The sequence below is a fragment of the Marmota monax genome, unplaced genomic scaffold (genome assembly GCF_021218885.2).
Source record: "Marmota monax isolate L192 unplaced genomic scaffold, Marmota_monax_Labrador192_F-V1.1 WCK01_AAM20220418_F8-fsc00071, whole genome shotgun sequence".
In the NCBI taxonomy this organism is placed as follows: domain Eukaryota; kingdom Metazoa; phylum Chordata; class Mammalia; order Rodentia; family Sciuridae; genus Marmota; species Marmota monax.
This window is the reverse complement of record NW_026695217.1, coordinates 5407702-5433641: the sequence shown is the minus strand read 5'-3', so window position 1 is coordinate 5433641 and position 25940 is coordinate 5407702. Positions and strand designations below refer to the sequence as shown.

General features: G+C 43.0%; 2 protein-coding genes across 3 annotated transcripts in view; both read left to right on the top strand.

The window, feature by feature from the left end:
- Actn2 (actinin alpha 2) overlaps positions 1–13031 on the top strand; it is a 62141-nt gene extending 49110 nt beyond the window's left edge. The window contains exons 15-21 of the mRNA XM_046432007.2: positions 870–1052; positions 3402–3536; positions 4399–4578; positions 7491–7637; positions 10251–10316; positions 11212–11370; positions 12639–13031. Of these exons, the coding sequence (XP_046287963.1) occupies positions 870–1052; positions 3402–3536; positions 4399–4578; positions 7491–7637; positions 10251–10316; positions 11212–11370; positions 12639–12797 (1029 nt within the window). The 3' untranslated portion in view covers positions 12798–13031. The remainder of the gene's footprint in view (positions 1–869; positions 1053–3401; positions 3537–4398; positions 4579–7490; positions 7638–10250; positions 10317–11211; positions 11371–12638) is intronic.
- Positions 13032–22827: 9796 nt separating this feature from the next.
- The window catches only part of Mtr (5-methyltetrahydrofolate-homocysteine methyltransferase), a 100217-nt gene continuing 97104 nt past the window's right edge, over positions 22828–25940 (top strand). Inside the window, exon 1 of one of the 2 annotated variants that reach the window (XM_046432000.2) lies at positions 22828–23130. In XM_046432000.2, the coding sequence (XP_046287956.1) occupies positions 23097–23130 (34 nt within the window). In that variant the 5' untranslated portion in view covers positions 22828–23096. The remainder of the gene's footprint in view (positions 23131–25940) is intronic. The other variant, XM_046432001.2, reaches the window with a different exon arrangement.

The window sequence follows — 25940 nt, the reverse complement described above, 5'->3', positions numbered from 1 at the left end:
CTGGGCAGGGCCAGTTCCTGGTCTGCCCGCCATCACAAGAGGAAACCACAGACCCTCTACAACGTGTGGTGGGCTAGGTGATGATGGCAGGTGGGTTAGTGTGCTAAATGTGTTTTCAGTTTAGGGTATTTTCAGCCTCTGAGGGCTTACGCGGATGAGGTCTCATTGGGAGTCAAGGAGCAGGTGTTTTCTTTGAATGTTGCAGCATCTGAAAGGGACTTTGTTGGTGTTTCTATGCACATTGCAAAGCAGAGGTAAATCGCTAAAATCTTTTGTCTTTCTTTGGAGTAGGCAAGACTGCTACTTCTGCCTAAGGCGTCACACTGTTTAGTAAGAGCCTGTTGGCAGCTGATGTGCTGCAGGACTAAAATATGCAGTAGGTTCATCCTGGGCCACAGGCAGCAAGGATGTGGACCATGGGACTCACAGTCTCTCATCTGACACATTATCATCAAGGAACGTGTTTGATTTGTGGAGGTTGTATGGAGCTTTCTGGGGAAGAGCTGGGTTCTGAGGGCTTCTCTTTTTGAGGAGCAGATGTTCTGCTGTTGTCTTTAGTTATAAATGAGGTAGCAAGTGATGAGTACAGGGCTGAGAAGAACAGCTGTTGCTAGAAAGGGCAGCTAAGTTCTCTTTTTCAGCAGACAGTAAGACCTCAACAGTAGCAGGGCCCAGACATAATGAAGGCAAAGGTGATTTTTTTGAAGAAGAAAAGAATTGTTTTTTCTAGGCAGAGCTTTTGTAAAACATGCAGGCTTTGTTTTTCTCCAGAGGTGCCTGCAGGTAACATACAGACACTCCTGTATGTGAACATCGAAGCCTGTGAAACTGAGGGTAATCTGGGTTTTCTCCCTTGTTCCCTGGTGCAGAGTTTGATCACTGCCCATGAGCAATTCAAGGCTACGCTGCCCGAGGCAGATGGGGAGCGGCAGTCCATCATGGCCATCCAGAACGAGGTAGAGAAGGTGATTCAGAGCTACAACATCAGGATCAGCTCAAGCAACCCATACAGCACCGTCACCATGGATGAGATCCGCACCAAGTGGGACAAGGTAGGCGGCATCTTGAAGCTGGGGTTGAGGGGAGAGGGGAGCACCTGGGGCACTAGGGTGACTGCCATCTGGCCTCATAGGCTGGATTTTCCTTCGTCCCATAATTTCACACTCTGAATGCCAGTTGGTAGCCTTTGTGGTTCTTGGAAAAGAAAGTTGAGATTACTTTATGTAAGGAAAATCTTATAGATTTTGGCAAAATTAGTAGATTGTGATACTAATGCTATTAGGGAAAGGGTTCCTAAAATGCCAGCTGAATTTGGGGAAATCAGCTTGCCCATAGTATTTCATTATAGAATTTTTAGACTGAATTATATACCAAATGTGTGAGTTTTAAATTTAAAAGAATCACTTAGAGGGCTGGGGTTTGTGGCTCAGTGGTAGAGTGCTTGCTTAGCACACGTTAGACACTGGGTTTGATCCCTAGCACTACATTCAGAAAACCAAATAAACAAAATAAAGGTATTGTGTTCATCTGCAACGAAAATATTTTTTTTAAAAAGTCACTTACAAAAATACATTTGAGGGACAAAATATTGCTACTAACTTTTGTTGCTCTTTGAGTTTGGAGAAACTATTCACAAGTTTATAGTCAAAGTGGGCTCATTTTGAGTCCTTTTGTTTCTTTTTCTTTTTGTACTGGGGATTGAACCCAGGGATGCTTTATCACTGAGTGACATCTCCAGCCCTTTTTATTTTTTTTATTTTGAGACAGGGTCCCCTGAGTTGCTGAGGCTAGCCTTGAACTTGCAGTCCTCCTGCCTCAGCTTCCTAAGTTGATGGGATCACACATGTACAGCACTGTGCCTGGCCTTTTGGTCTCATTTTAAAGAGAAGCAAGGGTTAGTTACAAGCAGTGCCAAAGAGGGGACAGAAACGGCATGGAAAGGAGGCCAGTATTCATGTCAGAGATAGTCATTGCATGAGAGGTTTTTATTGTGTGTGTTCCCCACCCCCATCCACTGCACTGGAGATAAAACCCAGGGCCTACTGTATACTAGGCAAGCACTCGACCACTGAACCACATCCCCAGTTGTCTGCATAAGAGCTTTGAAGTTAGTTCTGGTCTTCTGGCCAAGAAAAGAGAAAAGGGAAACTGAGCTGAGTAGTTCCCTTTAACAACAACAAAAGGATGTATATAATTTCTTAAAGTGAGATGTACTTTTTTCCCCTCAGTAATTTATAGGGCAGTTGGCCATATGAATTTTCATAAAAGGGACTCTGGCAAATATTGCCTTCAACAGCAGTTTTGTAGATGACACAAAAAAAGATTTCTGCAGTAGTTTTCCTGCCTTTTCAGAGAGCACTGAGGCATAGCCTTAAAAAGTGACTCACAAGTGTGCAGGCCAGGTGCCACTCTTCTCTGGAAGTAGACCTTGGCCAAGCAGGGCTTCTGTGATCACATGGGTCATGGAGAGCTTCAGCAGTCTGGGGAGCCTGAGGATACCTAGATGATGATGTTTACACATTCATAGAATATGTAGGACTATGAAGGAAGTGAATTACACTGAGATATAGTTATTAAAATATTTTTGAAGTTGGGATATAGTAATGCACGTGCCTCTTTACTAATACGTTAAAATCAAGACCTCATATCTGCTGATGATCTTGGAGTAGAGCTGAGAGCACATGATTTATCAGAGGCAGCAGTAGCTGGTGCCTGAACCTCTGGGATTTCTGCTGTGATGTCTCAGGGATGGCAAGGCATGCTGTGGATTTGCTGCACACCTGCGTAATGGAAAAAATTGCTAACTTTGAATCAGAGAGAATGAAAATAAAGATAGCAGTTACCCCCTCATCCAAGTTCACAAATCTGCTACATTGTAGACCTGGCTCTGTGGCATGGGTGCCACAGGAGGAGCTCTCCTGGGAGGAGGGATGGTGGTGTGCCTGATAGAGGCTCTTACACACCCTGTACTCTACAAGCCTTGGTGGCACCAGGTGCAGTCACAGCTAGTCCCCCCACAGGAGGGACTCCCACTTCTCCCCCTCCTCTCCCTTACTCTACTTCCCCTCCCTCTCCTCCTCCCACCCCACTTCCCCTCCCTCTCCTCACTCCTGCCCCACTTCCCCTCCCTCTCATGTCCCCCACCTCACTCCCCTTCCTCTTGTCCCCTACCCCACTTCTCCTCCCTCTCTTGTCCCCTACCCCACTTCCACTCCCTCTCCTCACCCCTATCCCACTTCTCTTCCCTCTCTTCACCCTTACCCCACTTCCCCTTTCCTCCTCTTCTATCTTCCCCGCCTTCTCTCTCTCTCCACTCCCACCAACTCCTTGGACTGCTATCCTGTGGCCATTCCTAGGAGACCAGAGCTGGCTATTCACCCCTTGTCCTTGGGCCCTGACAGGTGAAGCAGCTGGTGCCCATCAGAGATCAATCCCTGCAAGAGGAGCTGGCTCGCCAGCATGCTAATGAGCGCCTGAGGCGCCAATTTGCTGCCCAGGCCAATGCCATTGGTCCCTGGATCCAGAACAAGATGGAGGTAGGTCACACCCTTCTCCGGCTGTCCATAGGCCTGGCAGCCAGTCCCTTAGTGACAGAGTGGTGCCTCCTGGCTGTGGATTCTGGTTGCCCCATTCATTCTGTTTTTATATGGGGCTGTATCTTTCCAGCCCTGGGGCTGTTGTGGACTCTGGGTGACTGGCACACGTGGGAGCTTGGTGGGTGCCCAATGAAGGGGGCAAGGACATTCTCACTGATAGATATTTATTGTGTCATTAAAAATAACGATGAAGCCCTTTCTCAGTTTTTGGCCTTTAAACCCCCAACCTAAGGAGAACAGCAAAGACTCAGACGTGCTTCACGTTTTCAGAACATTCACGGAAGAGTGGTCTGTGAATGGTGTTGAGGTCTGGGTTCATTTCATCACCAAGAGCAGCCAGGAGACATTTCTCTATCTCTCTTTTGGTGATAAAATGTTAACTTTTTCCCAAAGGAAAGAATATCTAAAACTGTAAGAAATTCTCGTGCTGGAGGGTGTCGCCATCTGCATGGTAGCTTTCCCCAGGCAGTTGGCTCCCCCCCCACCCCCCACCAAAGAACCAGGTTACTGGCCCAGGAAGTTTTGCTCCCAGTGCAAGATGATGGTCAGGGCTCACGTCTTCCTGCCTTTGCTGTTCCATATAGATTCTGGGAGACCTTTTCCCATTCTCCAGGTAGACCAGAACCAGACTTTGTTCTATCCTGTGACCCTGTCCCTCTCCCACTGTGTCTGGGGACATCAAGTGACTTGGGCTGCTGCCTGATATGGTGTGGCATCTTGTGCAGTCATGACCGATGACTCTCACAGCACTACTTCCTAGCTCTGCTCACCTCTCCCTGTCTTGCCCACGTGTCTTCCCTAGGAGATTGCCCGGAGCTCCATCCAGATCACAGGGGCACTGGAAGACCAGATGAACCAGCTGAAGCAGTATGAGCACAATATCATCAACTACAAGAACAACATAGACAAGCTGGAAGGAGACCACCAGCTCATCCAAGAGGCCTTGGTCTTTGACAACAAGCACACCAACTACACAATGGAGGTAAGCACCAGGCAGTGGGCTACTCTTGCTGCTCTCAGTGGCTGGTGTGCTCTGGGTTCACTTCTGTGCTTTGTTCCTGCTGAATTCTCCAAGTGTGAACATCAGAGGGTGGTAAGCCTTTCTAGTTGCTGTATGAAAAGACTCTGTGCACTACATCAAGTGTGAGTTCATAGTTAACAGCATTATTACTCAACACAATGAAGTCATTATGCCTCTTTGGGGAGAGTACCAGAAATTAGACTACTGCCACATCTACAATTTGGCCCAATTTGGTCTCCCTGGGAGCCAGCAGGTATAACTCAGGGCTCATCCTGCTTCTTGATAAATGGAAAGATAGCTTCAATGACAAATAGGCTATTCACTGTCAGTCTAATCCACAGAGTTCCAGTTGTCACTGATAGATATTTATTGTATCATTAAAAATAACGATGAAGCCCTTTCTCAGTTTTTGGCCTTTAAACCCCCAACCTAAGGAGAACAGCAAAGACTCGGACGTGCTTCACGTTTTCAGAACATTCACGGAAGAGTGGTCTGTGAATGGTGAAACCCTGATCTCACTTCTGAGTACTTCCCACTATAGACTAGGGCAGAATTTTTTCTAAAGTATAGGAATGTCAATTGGGTTATTTGTTTTTTTTTTGTTGTTGTTTAACTTTTTTAGTTCTTTGTATACCCTAGAGATTAGAGCTCTATCTGATGTGTGAGGGGTAAAAAATTTGTTCCCAGGATGTAGGCTCCCTATTCACTTCACATATTATTTCTCTTGCTGAGAAAAAACTTTTTAGTTTGAATTCATCCCATATGTTGATTCTTGGTTTTAACTCTTGTGCTATAGGTGTCTTATTAAGGAATTTGGGGCCTGACCCCACGTGATGGAGATTAGGGCCAACTTTTTCTTCTATTAGACGCAGAGTCTCTGGTTTGATTCCTAGCTCCTTGATCCATTTTGAGTTAACTTTTGTGCATGGTGAGAGAAAGGGATTCAATTTCATTTTGTTGCCTATGGATTTCCAGTTTTCCCAGCACCATTTGTTGAAGATGCTATCCTTTCTCCATTGAATGCTTTTATCACCTTTGTCTAACATAAGGTAGTTGTAATTTTGTGGGTTGGTCTCTGTGTCCTCTATTCTGTACCATTGGTCTACCAGCCTGTTTTGGTGCCAGGACCATGCTGTTTTTGTTACTATTGCTCTGTAGTATAGTTTAAAATCTGGTATAACGATACCACCTGTTTCACTCTTCCTGCTTAGAATTGCTTTAGCTATTCTGGGTCTCTTATTTTTCCAGATGAATTTCTTGATTGCTTTTTTTATTTCTGCAAGGAATGCCCTTGGGATTTTGATAGGAATCACATTGAATCTGTAAAGTGCTTTTGGTAATATGGCCATTTTAATAATATTAATTTTGCCTATCCATGAGCAAGGTATATCTTTCCATCTTCTAAGGTCTTCTTCTCTCTCTCTTTAGGGTTCTGTAGTTTTCATTGTATAGATCTTTCACCTCTTTTGTTAAGTTGATTCCCAAGTATTTTTTTTTTTTTGAGGATATTGTGAATGGGGTAGTTTTCCTCATTTCCATTTCAGAGGATTTGTCACTGATATACAGGAATGCCTTTGATTTATGGGTATTGATTTTATATCCTGCCACTTTGCTGAATTCATTTACTAGTTCTAGAAGTTTCTTGGTAGAACCTTTTGGGTCTGCTAGGTATAGGATCATATCATCAGCAAAAAAAATAAAATAACCCAATCAACAAATGGGCCAAGGACCTGAGCAGACACTTCTCAGAAGAGGGTATACATTCAATCAACAAATACATGAAAAAATGCTCACTATCTTTAGCAATCAGAGAAATGCAAATTAAAACTACTCTAAGATACCATCTCACTCCAGTAAGAATGACCGCCATTATGAAGTCCTCAACAACAAGTGCTGGTGAGGATGCAGGGAAAAAGGTACACTCATACATTGCTGGTGAGACTGCAAATTGGTGCAGCCAATTTGGAAAGCAGTATGGAGATTCCTTGGAAAGCTGGGAATGGAACCACCATTTGACCCAGTTATTCCCCTTCTCGGACTATACCCAAAAGACCTAAAAACAGCATAGTACAGGGACATAGCCACATCAATGGTTATAGCAGCACAATTCACAATAGCTAGACTGTGGAACCAACCTAGATGCCCTTCAGTGGATGAATGGATAAAAAAAAAAATGTGGCATTTATACACAATGGAATATTACTCAGCACTAAAAAATAACAAGATCATGGCATTTGCAGGGAAATGGATGGCATTAGAGCAGATTATGCTAAGTGAAGTTAGCCAATCTCTAAAAAACAAATGCCGAATGTCTTCTCTGATATAAGGGGGGTGACTCAAAATGGGGTAGGGAGGAAGAACATGAGAAGAAGATTACCACTAAATAGAGAAGAGAGATGGGAGGGAAAGGGAGGGAGAAGGGGAACTGCACGGAAGATGGAAGGAGACCCTCATCGTTATACAGAATACATGTATGATGATGTGAGGGGAAAAAAAAGTGTGTCACATTAGATTGGGTAGAGAGAAGTGATGGGAGCGGAGGGGAGGGGAAGGGGGGATAGGAAGGGCAGCAGAATAAAATAGACACTTGTATTGCTGTATGTATATACGTGACTGCATGACCAATGTGATTCTGCAACCTGTACACTCAGAAAAATGAGAAGTTATACCCTATCTGATTCAAATGTATGATATGTCAAGATCATTGTACTGCCATGTGTAACTAATTAAAACAAATAAAAAAATTTAAAAAGTATAGGAATGTCTATAGCAGGCCCTCCTTTTGGGTCAGCTCTCCTGTTGTGAAAACGAAGAGGCAAGGTTGATATTGCTAGAAAAACTGAGAATTTATCATTGCCTTTTTCCCTTGGTAGCACATCCGTGTTGGATGGGAGCTGCTGCTGACCACCATTGCCAGAACCATCAACGAGGTGGAGACCCAGATCCTGACGAGGGATGCGAAGGGCATCACCCAGGAGCAGATGAATGAGTTCAGAGCCTCCTTCAACCACTTCGACAGGGTACTGCACTCTGCTTATTTGAAAGGCAGTTCTGTGGACACCAAACAATGAGTCTGAAATAATATGCATGCTATTACCTTAAGTCTTAACACCCCAAAAAGTTTACAGGGAAACTGGTTGAGTAATGCCACAGGAAAGTAGCCACCAAAAGAAGGTATGCACAGCTGACGTTGCTCCCGTGACCTGAGGTGCAGGCTGTGAACCATGTCTTGCAGCTGTCAATGAATGCATTTGTAGTGGATATCAGAGTCCCATTTGTTCTTACTGAAAGTATGTCCTTAACAAGGTGTGGTTGTTGTATTTTAGTCATTTTGTAAAGATTTGGTTGCAAAACTCTGATGTACTTTTCCTAGTAACTACGTAAAACATCTAATGATTGATTAACAAAATTGACTCACGATAAGAAAAATGGACCCACAAAATGGTGATAACATTCACAGTAAAGTATATGAAAAGTTACGTACTGCTTGTAAAATATTATCTAGTATCTTTATTTTAATAACATTGAGTAAAATTATGAGAAAATTCCCTTTACTAATTATGTAGTTAAACATAAGGCCACATTCCAATTGCTAAGGGTAGCTTAAAAAAGAACATCCTATTACTTTGTATTGGGCCCTATTGATGGTTTGCAAATTCCAGTAAATGGTTTTTTAAATGTCTGCTGGCCAGGCCAGCCTAAGCTGGGCCTAGGAAGAGTACAGACACTGGATTTCTGATAAGGGAGCTGAAAGGCACAAGTAAAGAATTCTGTGCAGAGATGGAGGATGACATTTGTTGGGCTTGAGCACCACTTTCTAGTTCAGAACCGTTCTTCAACTCTGATCTGATTTCAATCATTGAAGTCCAAGTCATTTTTCTCCATGGAGGGGAGAATTTTACCATCATCCCTGCTCAGATCTGCTGGGCTTGCTGAAGGACATTTCTTGCTCATTTGGGTTGCACATTGATTTAAATCCAAGGTAATAAGACAGTCTTTTACAACAAAAAGTCCAAAGGAGAGCCTTGTAGAATTTGCCAAGTTTAAAGGTTTGGCTGTGTTAACACTAAGGAGGTCATGTCTTAGAAATAAGGAAGCAGAGTTTGGAGTGTGGGAGAGCTGTCAGGGATACAGTGCATTTTGCTTCATCTTCTCAAGTAACAATAATCTGGGAATGTTGAGGCGCAGAGAATGTGCATGGAGGGATTCTTCCCTAGATGGAAGAGAGCCATTGAAGGTTGTAGAGCACAGGTGTGACCTGACCAGATCTGTGCTTCAGAGAAACTGCCTGACCGCACCTCTCAGATGTAAGACAGGCTGAAGTGAGGGTGGGAGAGAAAGCAAGCAGAGGGCAACAGGAAGGAAGGGAAACAGGAGCTCCTGGGTGGACAGATAGGAGGTAAAGATGAAGACAAGGGCAGGTCTGAGGAGGAAACAGATGTCTGACAGAACTTGATGGGATTTGGGCCTGAGGGAGGGGGAAAAGGTTAAACAACATGGAAATTTAGTCTGAGGACATGGAGAAAGGGGTGCTCCTGAGCCTTTGCAGCAGTGAGGTCCCCTGGGCAGGAGAAATCCAGTTCTAGGGTTCAGAACTGAAGGTTATGAGTCACCATGAAACAGTCATCTCTGTCAAGATATAGTTCAGGGAGGAAGAAAAGAGAAAGGCTGATCTTAGGGAAGTGTTGTGTTTCAAGGAGATGCAAGAGCCAGAGGAGGAGAGGCAGAGACATTGGTGGAGGACATGTCAGTGAGGAGGGCTGCAGGGCAGTCCTGAGCAGGTCGGGCAGTGGGGGGCCAGGCATGTAGGCCTAAGAACAGGCCTGTGACTTTCTGTTCTTGGAAGGAAGAGGACCTGACATTAGTTTTGGGGACTGACTGCTTCCTTGGTGGACAGAAGCACCAGAAAATACCCGATTGAATAAGTGGTTTGGCCAGTAAAGGTGATGTCTTTACTTGATGCTGATGCTTCATGTTAGCTGCCTCACCCCCAGAACCCTGAAACACATCTCCAGTGCAGCTGTGCGCTTCTCATCACATCCAGGGCTTTGCATTGACCCCCATTTCTGATGCACTGGGTTCACCCTTGTGACTGGCCTTCCTCAGCTGGGAAAACTATTGTCATGAGGGACAGTATTGCACACTGCTTCCTGCACACCCTCATTGAATTTTCAGAAGCCGAATTTGCAACATGGAATAGCTACTGCATCCTGGCCCAAGGGCCTATTGACTTTCCAGTTGTTTCAGTTCAGAAAAACGCTCTCATCTTGGGAAAATTTTACAACTGATGACTCACCAGGGCCATTGAGAGCATGTCTCAGAACATTTGCAGTGTTCTGTCATCAGTAGGGGGAAGCACTGAGCTCCCATCCAGTTCCTTTGCTACCTTCTTAACCCTGTGGTCTCATTTTTGTCTAGTTTTTATTGCCACTCAGCCCCCATTCCTTTTAAATAATTATTGATAACATCCTTGTGTTGTCAGATCCATCTTTCCTTTAAGTCAGTGATGACCATTGTGATCTTGGCAGAGTTCAAAGTGGCCCTTCCCTTACTTGATTTTGCTCACTTGGCCGAGCAGAGCTGCTCATATCACTTCTAATTCCCACTTTACTGTTCCTTGCTTTTGCCAACAGAGGAAGAATGGCTTGATGGACCATGAGGACTTCAGAGCCTGCCTCATTTCCATGGGTTATGACTTGGTAAGACAGAAGTTGAAATTGTGCTAAGATCTGATTTTATTGAGTTTGAGTTTATATTATAGAAAATGACACACTTAAATGTAAGGTAGAACATTTAGGGTTGTTAATTTTCATTACACAGAAGAATATTTTTTAAGGTTTCCCTGTTGCTATGTAAAAATAATTTTACAGAGTCAAACACACACATTTTTTCCAGAAATTGGTCAGATTTTTTTTCCTAATGAAGAAATCAAGAGTCTGGGCTTCCTTTATGATTTTTAACAGGGTTATTGATATAATTTGCATCCTAGTTGAGCGTGGTGGCACACACCTGTAATTACAGCTGGCTGGGGGGCTAAGCAGAGGAGGATTGCAAGTTCCAGGACAGCCTTAGCAACTCAGACTGCATCTTTGAAAAAAAGATGTGGGGGCGCTGGGGATGTAGCTCAGTGTTAAAGTGCCCCTGGGTTCAGTCCTAAATATCAAAAAAAATTTTTAAAGTATGAGTGTATTGGAGTTGTAATGGTTCCAATATACTCATACTTCTGTGTTGCCCATTAATACATATTTTAAACATGACTTGCTTTGCTTCCCTCCCAAAGTTTAAAATAAGATCACGAGCACCATCTCTGAACTGCCTTCCTGTTTAGCAACATCTCTTCTTTCTTGTAACCTGAAAAAAGAATCAATCTGCTCCAAGTTACTCTTTGACATTTGTATTATGACCGAGGAATGCAAATGGGTCACAGAGAGGAAGGGCATTGACATTCTAGCTTGGTGCTACAGCAACCTTTATGTATTTGATGACAATAAACCTCGGTCACCCTAAAGGGAATCCCTTCCAGAGACTGAAAGGAATTGCAGATTAAGGTTTCAAACACAAAGGAATTTATTACCTCTTTGCCCTTGGCCTCAGGGTGAAGCTGAATTTGCCCGAATTATGACCCTGGTTGATCCCAATGGACAAGGCACTGTCACCTTCCAGTCCTTCATTGACTTCATGACTAGAGAGACAGCTGATACAGACACTGCTGAGCAGGTCATTGCCTCCTTCAGAATTCTGGCTTCTGATAAGGTCTGTATTGATGGATTTCCTTTCATTTTAACATTCTAATACCAGTACCCCTGGTATATTAGCACTGAATGTGGAAAGCAGCACAGAGGTGACCTCAGAGGAAACACAGATCTTCCCTGCCTGTCATTTGTGCTCAGGCCTCATGCTAGTGTTATGGGAGCAGTAGTGTGCATTTGGTAGATGTATGTGTATGTTAAGGTTTATGGTTAATGGTTCAACCCCATTGTGCATTCTGGTTTAATAGGTGTGATTCAGAAAGAAGAAACTATTGTAGTTCAGGTATTACAGAACTGTTAAGCTCTTCCACTAAGGGCCAGGGACCCTGACTTCATGCCCATCCCCCAGAGAAAAGTTGCAAGACTTTTGGGCAAGACTCTCATGACACATGCCTAAAACTAAGCAAGAATTTAACTGAATGTTCAGAGCTTTTAAATACCACCCCTCAAACAATAAAAATTTCTTAGGATACATAAATTCAGTCTGGGATAGGATTATTTTACTCTCTGATCTGGTTGAGAGGGGAAAAAGAGTCCTGCAAGAAAGTTAAGATATTAAAACACATCAGTACAGCCATGTTTATTACCATAAAAATCAGACAGGATCAGCTATCTCAAAAATAAGAAGTTTGTTTAAAGCATGCGGAGGGAGAGTGCAAAGGATTTAGGAAGTAGTAAACCATGTGTGACCAACCCCCAGGGAAGCTCCTGTTATAAGGGCTGGGGATGTGGCTCAAGGGTAGCGCGCTCACATGGCTTGCACGGGGCACTGGGTTCGATCCTCAGCACCATATAAAAATAAAATAAAGATATTGTGTCCACCGAAAACTAAAAAATAAAAGTTAAAAAAAAAATAAGTCATACTATGATATTATCTTACTTGTCAGTCGTCTTTACCAGAATTTGTCCTATTTCTCCATGGATATTTGACATTTTAAAAAGGAGCCCCATCATTAAATGTGTCAATATCATATTGTGGAGACGTTTTCTCCAGTGGCAATATATTTTCAGTTTTTAAGTAAAAATATACTGAGTGGGAAAATGACTCCATTTTCTAAAAGCACATATATATACATTTTTGTTTTTAATACCAATTCCACCATGTGAAATAGCCCTGCATTCTCATCAGTGTATAATGTAACCCAACTATACCTTTACCTGTTAAGAAATTTAGATGACAAATGTAAGAAATGTTGTATTGAAAGTAGTGAAACTGCTTATGTTCCAGTGTTTCTTTGACTGGCTTTGCAAACACTTGTGTGTGTTTTCCAGCCGTACATCCTGGCGGAGGAGCTTCGTCGAGAGCTGCCCCCAGATCAGGCCCAGTACTGCATCAAGAGGATGCCTCCCTACTCTGGCCCTGGCAGCGTGCCTGGTGCGCTGGATTACACTGCGTTCTCTTCTGCACTTTATGGGGAGAGTGATCTGTGATGCCTGGGTTTTGTAATCATTGATCCCATCAGAACACAATAAAAGCTGAAGTCATAGTTTGTTTCCTGGAAACTTTGACAAACTTTATAAGTTAAGAGAATATACAAGCATCTCGGTCTTTGCCAGGATGGTAACATGGCTGAAATGGAGTTTCGATAGTGTATGACAGTGTGCTTTGTAAGTAGGTCTCTTTATTTCTGAATCCTTAGCTAAATGTAATAAAGTATCAAATTAGTTTGTTTCTTTGATTAAGTAAAGCAAATTACTTGAGTACTTTGAAATTAGCAAGATCTAGGGATAGAAGAAAAGTGAAGAAATGAAAATCCCAAATATCTAAGTTGATGGGGAGGGGGAATCTCAAATTGGTAAATGTTTGATAATTATTATTTTTTTGTTACTGGGGATTGAACCAATGGGCACCATTGAGCCACATCCCCAACCCTGTTTTGTATTTTATTTAGAGACATGGTGTCACTAAATTGCTTTTGGCCTTGCTAAGTTGCTAAGGCTGGCTTTGAACTCATGATCCTCCTGCCTCAGCCTTCCTAGCTGCTGGGATTATAGGTGTGCACCACTGTGCCTGGCTGTTTGATATTTTTTAAAAGAATTCTTCATATCTAATTTGCATATGTGATTCTCCCTAGGAGACTATATTTGGGCTCTTAGTGTTTTATTTTCTCACTTACCCAAAGATTAGCTCTACATAAGTATAAGTGATACTGTCATCTCTTCAGTGGAATTAAATGTTAGGAGATGACGAGCCAGGGAAAGACACAGACTAGTCGGGAGATCTTCAGTAATAAAGTTCTGAAGCTCTTCACTCTTCAGGAATAGAGAGCCTGATTGATGGGTTCTGATGCATACTTGTTCCCCAGAGAAGGGCCTGAGAAAATGAGGAGCTCAGTTCGGCCAGAGACGGAGGTGGAGCCATTAGGTAGAATGAGGCTTTTAGAACTCGGTTGCTTCCAGATTCCCATGCCTTTTCCAGAGCTTGCTCCTAGAGGTTCTCCAGAGGCAGCCTTAGGTAAGCTCTCTTGCTTGTCAGCAAGAGACACCCGGGGTGCCTTCTGGTCCCCAGCAGGCCTGCCTTAGGCCACTCCTTGGCCCCTTAGTGGAGCCAGACTTGGCAGGAGGCCGTTTCTCTCTCTGCAGAATCTCTCCTTAGCTCTCAGGTGGCCTCCTGAGGTTTGCCCGTCTGCCGGCTGTCCAGTACCAGTGTGGACAGGGCCTCCCAGCAAGCCCTGAGTGTGGCTTTGTCTGTGGCCTTGTCTCTGTCAGGCTTGTGTGGCTCAGGATGCCACCTGCAGTCTACGTCCTTCCTCATGTTGGTGCACTTTTCTGCTTGAGCTGCAGTGTGCTGTGACCCGCTGTGGTAACAGCTCGTGGAGAGTAAGGCAGGGATTCTTGTTATATCTGGATCTTTAATAATCATGAAATGAGTTATAGACAAATAAAAACATTGCAAACAGCAGCTAAAGTGTCCTGGAGCTGGAGGGTGCCCATCAGCAAGTCTGTTTCCTCTGATTTTCAGCTTTCTACCCTCGACTGGAAATGGGAAAATGTGATCCTTTCTTTTCACAACCGTCGGGTAACCGGGTACTTTCATCACACTGGCCCATTTAGAACCTTAGACTTTTATGCATTTCATTGATTTGTTTCATTATTAAGTAGGTGGTTGTTTCCAAATTCCTGGATTATTTGATCCTTTGGTTTATGTGTGTGCTTTTGGGGTGGCGTGCAGGTCAGCTTTGGACTCTGGTTCATCTCAAGCTGGTGCTATATCTCATCCATAAACATCAGGGAGAAACTGGGAGTCACTCTCCTTTAGGCTGCCACCAGGGAGACTTGTATGTATTTTAAGGAAGGTGTGAGTTACTCATCCTGAATTTCTAACTTCTTCACAACATTCAGCAACGAAAATGGATCAACATATTATCTGCCAATAAGTAAAGAAAGGAAATAAACTGAAAAACAATAAACATGTCTATATTCTCATTTTCGAAGTCATTTTTATTTCTGATGCTGAGTTATTAATTAAACTAAATTTGTAAATGAAAAAAGAATCTCTTTTTATTATTTCAAAGAATAACCAGGTGTCTTGGTTAATGCAAACAAACTTCCTCGCTTAAAATTTCCTTCATATTTAAAAACTCATTTGATGTACGATTTACCTCCCTTAAGGAATTAGAAGCTGGGTGCAGTGGCACAAACCTACAATCCCAGCCTATGCAGGAGGATCACAAGTTCAAGACCAGCCTCAGCAACTTAGGCACTGTTTCCAAAGGGCTGGGAATGTGGCTCAGTGGGAAAGCCCCCTGATCAAATCCTTAGCATCCCCCCACAAAAGGATGAAGTATGACCCATTCACAAGAAATAAAGAATTTGACAGAAACCATTCTTGAAGAAGTCTGGACATTGAAATTATTGATTAATAATGTTAAGTCAACTATCAAAAATATAATGAGCTAAAGGAAAATGATGTTATCATGAAATGAGAAGTTATCTCCTCAGCTTACTATGGGGCGATGGTCTAACAAACCCATCCTGGGATTAAGACATCAAAGGTTGACAGTGTACTTAATATTCCTAACCTACCCAACATCATGGCTCCACCTACCTTAAAGGCTCAGAATACATTAGCCTGGTGTGGGGCAAAATCCTCTCACACAAACCCTGTTTTATGATGGGATGTTTGATATCACAGGTACATGGGTGTTTTGTGGATAGATTGGAATGTGAAAACAAAAAGTACTGTGGATGGAAAACTGACTGCTTCTTCCAAGGCAACACAGATTCAGGTCAACAAGGCAAGTTCCTCAAGGACATGGTTCCCAGTGACTCGGTTCTTTCCTTATATGTTTACGTGAGCCTTTTATAGTCCCAGGAAAGTAGGCAGGATCATCAGGCAGGCGAGCTACACAAAAGTGGGGAAATCTTAACAGGGGATCCAGGTATTTTTGATAAATCAGGTACATTTCTTGCAGGATTCAGGCTCTGCCTCATTCTGAGCTGTAAGACTTAATACAGGCCAAAGTCTGTGGAGCCTATGATACATTTTAAACTTTATCCAGTCATTATAAAAACATGAAAGCAGATGCAGAAGCTGGTGATAAATGGCTGTCAAAGGGGCCTAAAATCATCTAATACAATTGAGCTGCTGCTTTTTCTTTTTTGGTGGGGGGCAGGGTACTGGAGATTGAACCCAGAGGCATTTTACCACTGAGTTTCATTCCCAACCCTTTTTATTTTTTATTCTGAGACAGGAGCTGACTAAGTTGCTTAGAGCCTCACCAAGTTGCCAAAGCTGACTTTGAACTTTCCATCCTCCTGCCTCGGCCTCCCCAGTCACTGGGGTTTACAGGCTTGGGCCATCACATCTGGCTCATATAGTTAGGCTCCTTAAATTATAACACTTCATCTGCCCACAAGCTCACAATGTAGTGGTACCCCCTCTTCCACAGAGAATCTTAACTAAGCTTCTCCATAGTTAATTTTAGGACTATCAGCAAAAGAGTCTCTACAAAAGAGTTCAGTGTAGGTAAACTTCCTGTTATCCTGTTGCTCTATTACTTGGCCACTGGCCTGGAAGAAATCAGCACTCCAGGTGCTGAACGCCCCTTTAGTGGTTTTTCACAAACATTTATCCAGTATAGTAGTTTGTAGAAGTCTGTTTGCAAGTGCAAAATGTGATTTAAAAAAAAAAAAAGATTATTTAACAAGGCCTCTGGCCTTCAGCTGGGCTTCACAGAGATGTCTACATTTCTAAGATAAAGAGAAGTTACCAATTGGGCTCCATGGTAACAGCTGGCAGGGGAGGAAAGAAAGGGGAGAAGAAGCAGCTCTCCCCTTCTCAGGTGCTGTCCTTGAAGAGTTAACTTGCCCAGAACAGTGAAAGAAAAAGCTGCTTTTATGTGAGTGTTTGAACCCCTCTCCTTACATGCTGGGTATAAAGTTATGAAACTACCTGAACTCGGGGTTCAGAGGATTAATTGATTACAGCGAAAGCTGTACCCTCTGAACCCGGCTGCAGCCAAATAAAAACTGTTACCTGCTGTCTTCCGTGCCCTGCCTCATCTGTCACCTCCAACAACAATGCTCCCTCCAGTGAAATTTAAACAAGCTGGAGGTTCTTAAACACAAAAATGGTCTCTTTAGAGAAACTGCAGTCTGCAAGGCAAGAGGCCACCTGTGGCACCAAAGTCTCTGACTCATGAAGTGCAGGGAGGCCTTGTGCTGACCTGCAGGTTGCTGTTGGGGGTATTCCATATATAAGCCAATGAGGCATATCTCCTATTGAAAAAGTAGTGTAAAGTTGCAGGGTTTCGTCCATGGAGAACATTCCTGAAAAGGATTTGCTTAAATATAAGGGTCAGCAACGTGTTATCAATTTACTCTGTAAACTGAAGCCGATGAGTCTGAGCAACAACTGCAGTGAGAGGCCCCTGGGTGTGCCTGATTTTCTGAGAGGAAGATCTTCCAACTGTTTCTCCCAGGAGGCTCCTGAGTGTTGAAACCACCTCCCTAGTTTCAGCCTCAGCTGTAATAGTGTTAGAAGTGTGACCTGGGGCCATTGTTGAACTTCCTTTGGCCGACTTATCTATAAAACAAGGATAACAGCAATTAGCTGACAGTGATCCTCCTTCCTGCTAACTAACCTCTGTAATAACACAAACAACAATATTTGAATGTTGTCTGACTCACCCACTCTGTGGGAGACAAGCAATAGACTTTGTTTTCCCCCATGTTAGCCTCTGTGCACTATTATGGCACATTTTAATGGAGCCAATAAATGTTTGTTAAACGAATACATCCATAACCAGAATAATTCATAGAATTACAAGAAATAGATGTTTTGTTACTGGGGATTAAACCCAGGGATGCTTTACCACTGAGACACATCCTCAGCCTTTTTAATTTTATTTAATTTTTTAAATTTTGAGACAGGGTCTTGCTAAGTTGCTTAGGGCCTCACTAACTTACTGATTCTTGCCTTGAACTTGTGATCCTCCTGCTACAGCCTCCTGAGCTGCTGGAATTACAGGCGTGCACCACTGCACCTGGCTAAACAATTGGATCTTTACACCTATACCAAGAACGTCTCTTTTCATGATTGAATTATGTGCCAAATACAACAGAAATTCCAGGTTTTGACTTGATCATATTAATTGGAGCCCTTCTGCCAGGAAGGGCTGGAAAACAACACTGGGTAGTTCACTTTATTATTATTTTTTTTCTCATTTCCCTGCCTCCTTCCCTCACCTTTCTTTCCCACCTCCCCATTTCCCTCCTCCGGTTTTTCCCTCCCATCTCAAGGAGGTCCTTCCCTGTGGCTGTCCAGACATGGTCTGAGCCTAGGTCACTTAATTCTTATAAATCACTTCTATTTTAAAACTTGTTCTTGAAAGGCAAACAATAGCCCCTGGCTCCTTGTGCTTGTCTGTAGTCCCAGAGACTCAGGAGGCTGAGGCAGGAGGACAGCCTTAGTAATGTAATGAGGCCTTAAGCAATTTAGTGAGGCCCTGTCTCAAAATTTAAAAAATAAATAAATAAAAAGGAGTGGGGCTATAGCCAGAACCAAAAAAAAAAAAAAAAAAAAGATTTTGAAGTGTTATTGGTTCACTTCCCATTTTAAACTAATTAAATACCATGTTTTTGTCCATTAAATAAAAATATTTGTACTTAGGCAAAACAAACAAACAAACAAAAAATCCATAAAACCTGACCAAAAAAAAAAAAAAAGGATTCCCCCATTCTCAGAAATAATGGTGACAATTTTTGACAATCATTTTTCCTGCCTTTTTACCCTCATTTTTTTCTGTAATATAAGTTTGTTCTATCTTGTTTTGTCTGAATTGAGGTTTTTGGTCATCTGTCCATATGTCTCTTCAGCTATCTTTTCTCACAAACTGGTTATCTGAGGGTCAATTCTCAAACTTGCCTGAGACTGAAGAGAAAACAAAGGGATTTAAAAATGCCCTTCGAGACTGAGCTATTGCAGGTAGAACAGTTCAACTCAAGGCTTACGTGAAACTTGCAAATGAGAATCTCAAGTTCTATGGAAACGTAACATGTTTAGGTCTATTAAATGTGTTTTTGGAAGCCGTCGATGTATAGAAACAGTTCAAGATGGTTTTCTTCCTAGGTTTTCAGTAAATATAAGACTATTGGGAGTTAAAATTTGAGTTAATGTGGGTCATTCTATATGCAAAGAATGCCAAAAATTTGCAGTGTGTTTTGATTAAAACAAAATAAAACAAAACCATAGAAGTTGTAGGAAAGAATGTAAAATCCTCCACACTGTGCTTGGATTTTTTGAAAAATTTAAAAAAAAATCTTTGCATTGAACCCTTGCACAATGCTCTACTTCCATCTTGAATATCGATATTTTCTGTACTTGGAAATATATTTTTGCTTCCTTAACTGTTAACCTGCTGCCCTGGGTACTGGCATCTGGCCTCATCCCTCCACAATTCCTTCCCCTTTCTTTTCTTGCTAACATTTAAGTACCAGTTTTTATCCCTGAAAACGATGGGGAAAATAGATGAACTCTGTGTTACAAAAAGGGTTAAATAAGATTAAGTAAAAAGATGGCACATAACAGTTAAAGAGTTCAATTTGTAGCTACCATTATCATGTAATTAGCTAAAATCTATTTTGCGTTTAATTTTCTCCAGGTGCTGCCATAATTAGCTGAGTGAAAGATGAACTGTGTTTTGAAAATAAAGCATGCTGTTGGAGTCTGAGGAATAGAGACCCAAACTGAGCCCTCTATGCCTCCAGGTGTCAGATATTTGAAAGGGAAATGGTAGTCGTCTCACTGCAGCAGTAAAGCAAGAGGGACCCCCCCCAGGGCTCTTGGTTATAATAAAATAGGTACAAATTCTCTTTCCATTCTTTCTTACTGCCCAGCACTGATTCGAGGGACATATCCCACGCACTGAAAATTCAGCTTATCTTGTACAATTTGTGTGGTTAATAATGGTTGCTGGTCTATGTGATTCTGGGGAGGGGGGAACTAAATTTTTAGCTGATGAAAGAATTTGAGGGATGGAGGTAGCAGGGCTCACCTTCTGGCAAAGTCAGAGATCTTTTCTGAAAAGCCAGTGGCCACGTGGACAGACCCGTGGGTAGCAACGCTTTGTTCTAGATCTCGGTTCACATTCTCAGGACCTTGATTAACAGAACACAAGGGGTAACCTAATGAGTTGATCTACAGACCAAGCCCACAGGATAGTGTGTGGTGCTGGAGGGCCAATTTGTTACTGGATACCATAAGAACTGGACATACAGTGGTGATGACCATACTTCTTTCTATTAAGAGTCATGCACTGGGCAAGGACACTCAACTCACCCAGGAGTTGTTTGTGCCTAACCTCTAAACAGTGGGATTGAGTTGAAGTTATTAATGAGGGAGAGGTGGAGACAGGGTGGACTAGCCAGCTTGTCACCAAAGATAATAGGTTGTCATCTACAGAGATAGAGACCTCAGGCTTTGCTTCAGTAATCCCATCCTATCTACAGATGTACTTCTATTGGTTTCCTAAGGCAACTTAACGAAGTAACACAAAACAAGTGGCTTAAAATAATTGAAATTTATTATCTGATAGTTCTGCAAGCCAGAAGTCTGAAGGACAAGGTATACGCAGGGCTGCACTTTGAAACCTACAGGGAGTGTCCTTCCTTAGCTTCTGGGGTTCACAGCAGTCCTTACGTGCTTTGGTTTGTGGATGTATTACTCCGATTTCTGTGAACAGGTGGCTGTTTTCTCATTGTGTGTCTCTCACTTCTTCTTGTAAGGACACTGGTCCTATTGGTTTAAGGGTCTACCCTACTCTAGTATGACCTTACTGTACTGTTCTGATTATATCTGCAACAACCCCATTTCCAAATAAGGTCACAATCTCAAGCAGTGGGGTTAGGACTTCAACGTATCTTTGAGGGCCACACAATTTGTTCTATAAAAGTATTTTTGGAACTTTTCTTTGAGCTGTGAGTTTTTGTACTAGGAAGTCACCAAGCATTCTGTATTAATTTGTCTTACTCTTTGATGAAATCAAGAAAATACTGGACTTATTTTTAGCTGAGACAGTAATTTTTTGATAACTTGTTAGAAGCAGAGACTGCTACACAGTTCCGGAGTATCTACTAGGAGATTTTTAATCAGCTTTGAGTCTCTGTGACCAAAATACCCAAGAAGACCATCTTAGAGGAGAAAAATTTCATTTTGGCTGATGTTTTCAGAGTTGTAGTTCATGTTGGCTGTTCTATTGCTCTGGGCCAAGGTGAGGCAGAACATCAAGGTGGAAAGGCAAGATGGTGGAGAGCTGGCTGTGTCCTTCAAGAAGGCCAGGAAGCAGAGAGGGGGAAGGGGCAGCAAGAAAGAGGAATCCTTCCAGGATACACCCCTCCAATATACCTCCTCCAGCCATATCCCACCTGTCTACAGTGAGCACTCTCAGTCCACTCAAACTATGAAGGATGGCAGGGTGTGGTGACACACACCTGTAATCTCAGCCTCTTGAGAGGCCAAGGCAGGAGGACTGGGAGTTCAAAGCCAGCCTCAACAACTTAGCAAGACCCGGTCTAAAAATAAATTTTAAAAAGGGCTGGGGATATGGCTCAGTGTTTAAGTGTGCCTGGGTTCAATCCCTGGCACCTAAAACAAACAAAAATACCCCATAAAACCCCAAACCTAAGAAGGATGAATTAGGTTAAAACTCTCATAATCCAACCATTTAGCTTCTTTATATTCTTGCATTAATACAGGAGCTTTGGGGACATCTCATATCCAAACAATAATGCTTATTAATGAACTTTAGGTTATAGATGATAATTTGAAGATTGGTCTTTATAATCTTAAAAAAAAGTCTTTGGCTTTTCAGGACTATCTTATCTCTATCCCATTCTATCCCATCCACTCCATTTCCCTCCTTCTCCTATGACCACCTTTGGTAAGGATGCTACACACATAATTTTTTAGATTTTAAAAATTGAGGCATAATTACATACAATAAAACAGAATGGCATGTGACTTTATGCCTTTTTTAAAACACAAGACTTCGTAATTTGGTCTCAATTTTATTTTTCTAGATTAATTTGCTTTTTCTCTCATCTACCAACATCAGCTTTACAGAGCTGTCCCTCATTCACATTCTCTAAAGTGCTGTGTATTTCAAGACAATTTTTCCCGGGCTGGAATGGATTTAGCTGGCATAAAGAGTCTCTTTCAAGACCCAGCTGCTTCTTTGAAGTTTCCCCTCAACACTCTTAGAGAATGCAGCTCTTTTGAAACATTTAAAAACATATATTTATTTTTTAGTTGCAGTTGGACACAATACCTTTATTTTATTTATTTTTATGTGATGCTGAGGATCGAACCTGGTGCCTTATGCATGCTAGGCGAGCACTCTACCGCTGAGCCACAACCTCAGCCCCTCTTTTGAGACATTTTATATAGTTCTTTTTTCATGTTCAGTTATCTTTTAGTACTTGTGCATTCCTCCTGCAAGTCAGAGTTGGGGAGTGGTGTACCTTGTGTTTCTGCAATCCAAGTGTGTATCCCGAAGCTTGATTTTATATATATATATACGCACTCAATAAATGTCAATAAGTGACAATCATTATGCATATATGTGCTTCAGAGTTTTCACAGCGCGTCCACAGGATTTCATTTAATCTTAGATCCATAAAACAGTAATTACACCGCCCTAGCACTTCTACTGAGTGTGGTTTAGCGTGTTGCCCCACACCGCCGAAACGGAACTGGAGTTGGTCTTCAGACTACACATTCTTGGCTTTAGCCACCTCTCAGCTCCTGCAGGTCAGCGCGACTTGGCGCCACGACTTGAACCTGGTCCAGATGCAGGCATGAGCCAGGCCTCGTGGGGCCTGAGCCGGGCCGGGATTGCGTCTCCCAGACGGCAGCGGGGCGAAGGCTCCATGATTGGTTGAGGCCAGCGGCCAATAGCCCTGCTAGGGGAGCGTGCGGGCCAATCGCCGGCCGGAGGGGGCGGGTCCTCCCGCGCTCTGGATGGCGCGAGCTGAGTAGCGGCTCGGAGGAAGCTCTCTGGGAGCTGTGGCCGGCCGAGCCGCTTCCGCGCCCTCCCGCGACCCCGCTGCGACCGCGCTGGCACGGAGGGCGGCTGGTGACGCGAAGGCGGCACGTGTCCCATACCCGTCTGCGGCCGCGTGAGGATACCGGGCCTGGCTCGCCCGCTGGCCGGCATCGCCCGCGGCTGCCACCTGTGGAGAGCGCGGCTGCCCCGCGGGTCCGCGGGCCCGCGGAGGGGGCCCGGCGACATGTGTCCCGCGCTGCAGGACCCGCCTCAACCCGGTAAGGCGCGGCGCCTCGCTCCGGCGGCCTCACGCCGCGAGCCTCTGCGCCCATGCCCGCCCTGGGCAGGGCCTTACGCCGCGGCTTAGGCCGCCCGCCGTGCCCAGGAGCGCCGCCAACTTGGCTCTCACGTGCGCGTGAACCTCGGCGGGCTCCAGGGAGGCCAGAGCCGCCGCGGGAACCCCAGGCCCACAGGGCCAGGCTTGCCGTCCGTCTCGGCTTTCCTGTCTCTCTTTTTTTTTTTTTTTTTTGCGGGGCTGGGTGTTGCACCCCAGGCCCTCCTGCTGAGGCTGGCTTATGAATTTGCGATCCTCTGGCCTCAGCCTCCGAGTCACTAGGAACGTAGGCGCGAGCCACTTCGTCTGTTTTATACATTTAAGTATTGGCTGGTGTTGCAGATCTGAGACGAGGGGCTCCCAGTGGTTTAAATAGCCCTTTAAGGCCCACTCCAGGACTCAGGACAGGGAGTGGCACTCTGAAGTATCCTGATGTTGCTGGCTCTGGGGTCAGCAATGAGAAAATGCTAGACATGCACAAGAACAGACCGCAGTTTCAGTCTTGAAAGGAACTCTGGGTCTCATAATTTGTGGGCAGAAGCATTATAGAAATGTGTGGTAGGAGATGTAGAAACAAGAGAATTAGTAAGAAGGACAGAAAAGTAACTGTCTTATGATGTGAGGATGTTCAGCTCCAGAAGGAGGAGGAGTACCGAATGAATAATCCAGAAGGAAGTTTATCGGAGGGTAGCTGATGACTTCGGCATCATAAATGGACCTAGTAGAAATGTCGTTGAAACGAATGGAACTGTGACTGAGAAGCACAGCACTGATGCTTTAAAATTAGACCTGTCTCCAGCTGGCAGTCTTTTAATCTCAGCAACTTGGCAAGAGGATTGCAAGTTCAAGGCCAGTCTCAGCAATTTAGTGAGACCTTCAGCAACTAAGCAGCACTGTCTCAAATAAAAAATAATTAAGGTTGGGAATGTAGTACAGTGTAAAATGCGCCTGGGTTCAGTCCCTGATACCAAAAACAAAACAGAAAGATCTTTCTGAAAAGGGTATCAAGGTTATTTGAATAATCTCTTACTCATGGCTTTGGGCTTCTTCCTCATTTATTTTAAAAAAGGAAATAGTATTACTCCTTAAGCTGAATGTAGGTAATAGCAGCAGCAGTATGTCTCTGAATATTTAGAATACTTTGAATAGTGAGTGTTTTGTTTTGTTTTAATATAGAAAATGACAGAAAAATTGTTGGGTGTATCTAGCCCAGTCCCCTCACTTTATTGTCTTCTGCTATTGAGCACCCTCAAGTTTAACCAAGCATAGGGCCCTTAAAGAGCTCTGAGTCAGGACTGTGGCTAGAAAACACCTTTCATGTATTCCTGCTTCTCTGTATGTTAGGATTCCAGTTGAGTTTTAACTTCCTAAAACCCTTAGCCACTTACTTGTATCCAATCTTTTCTTTTTTTCCTTCTGCTTTATTTTTCTTTAATAATGTACACACACACACACACACACAGTTGTACATGGACACAGTACCTTTAATTATTTATTCTTATGGTGCTGATAATTGAACCTAGTGCCTCACACATGCTGGGCAAGTGCTGTACCACTGAGCTACAAATACAGCCCATAATGTTGAATCTTAATGAAGCTGTTTAATTGAAGAACTGGGAATTCCTGAATCTCAAGGTTGGGCCTTAAGGCTAACTGTCTGTGACTTCAGACCATGGTTGTATCCCCTGGGGGAGGAGTCTGATAGACTAGCAGATACTTACTGTGTGAAGATTTCAACCACAGCCTTTTAAAGAATTCTTAGTTTCATCCTTGCTTGGTACTGTACATGTTATTTGGAATTCAGTTGATGAATGATTAATGAAAGAATGAATGAATGATTCAGTGTGTTGGTATCAGCTTAATCCTTTCTGGATTATTAAAATCAAATGGGGAAATAAAGTATTTAAAAAATGGAATACTGCACAAGCAAAGAGATGCCTTTGTAGCAAGTAAGTGCAAACCAAGGAAAATAGGAATCCAAAAATAAAAGTATCTTGAGAGGGATTCGAAGGGCAGAAGTAAGATGATCTTTAATAGAATAAAGGCAAGAAAGAGTTGGGATCACTTACTTATGGTGCAGAAAATAAGAATGTTTTTTCCTTCCTGTTTATCACAGTGGAAAGGGAAGTCCTAAGAAAATTAGGCCTATGTGAGGTCATTGTATCTCCAGAGATGTATTCCTGATACTGCAATTTATTACTAACATTATTAGGGGTTTATTAGTTAATGATTTCATCTTGTCATTCTTTAGGATAGTTCTTAAAGGTGGTGCTGTCTGACTTACCCACCTCAACATCTGATTGGTCCTGTAACCAGTTAATTCCATGTTTGTTTGTTTTTTTGGAACACTTGCTGTAACTCAGAATATTATCTAAAAAATAAAATGTTAATGACAGAAAAAAGAAACCTAATAAAATGCATTGGCTAGATCATAAAATACTGTGTGATCTCTTGGGCTTACTAGCCAAAGACATTTCTTTCTTTCTTTTTTTTTTTTTTGCTTGTAGATGGACACAATATCTTTATTTATTTATTTTTATATGGTGCCAGGATCGAACCCAGTGCCTCATGTATTCAAGGCAAGCGTTCTACTACTATGCTACAACCCAGCCCCCAAGGACACTTCTTAGGACTCTCTGCTCTGCAGTAGTAATCTATATCACATACATACATTAAGCATAAAAATATTTCTGAGACAGTGTTAGAACCAGTTCAGTGGGAGAACAATACTATATTCCTATATTTACTGTGAAA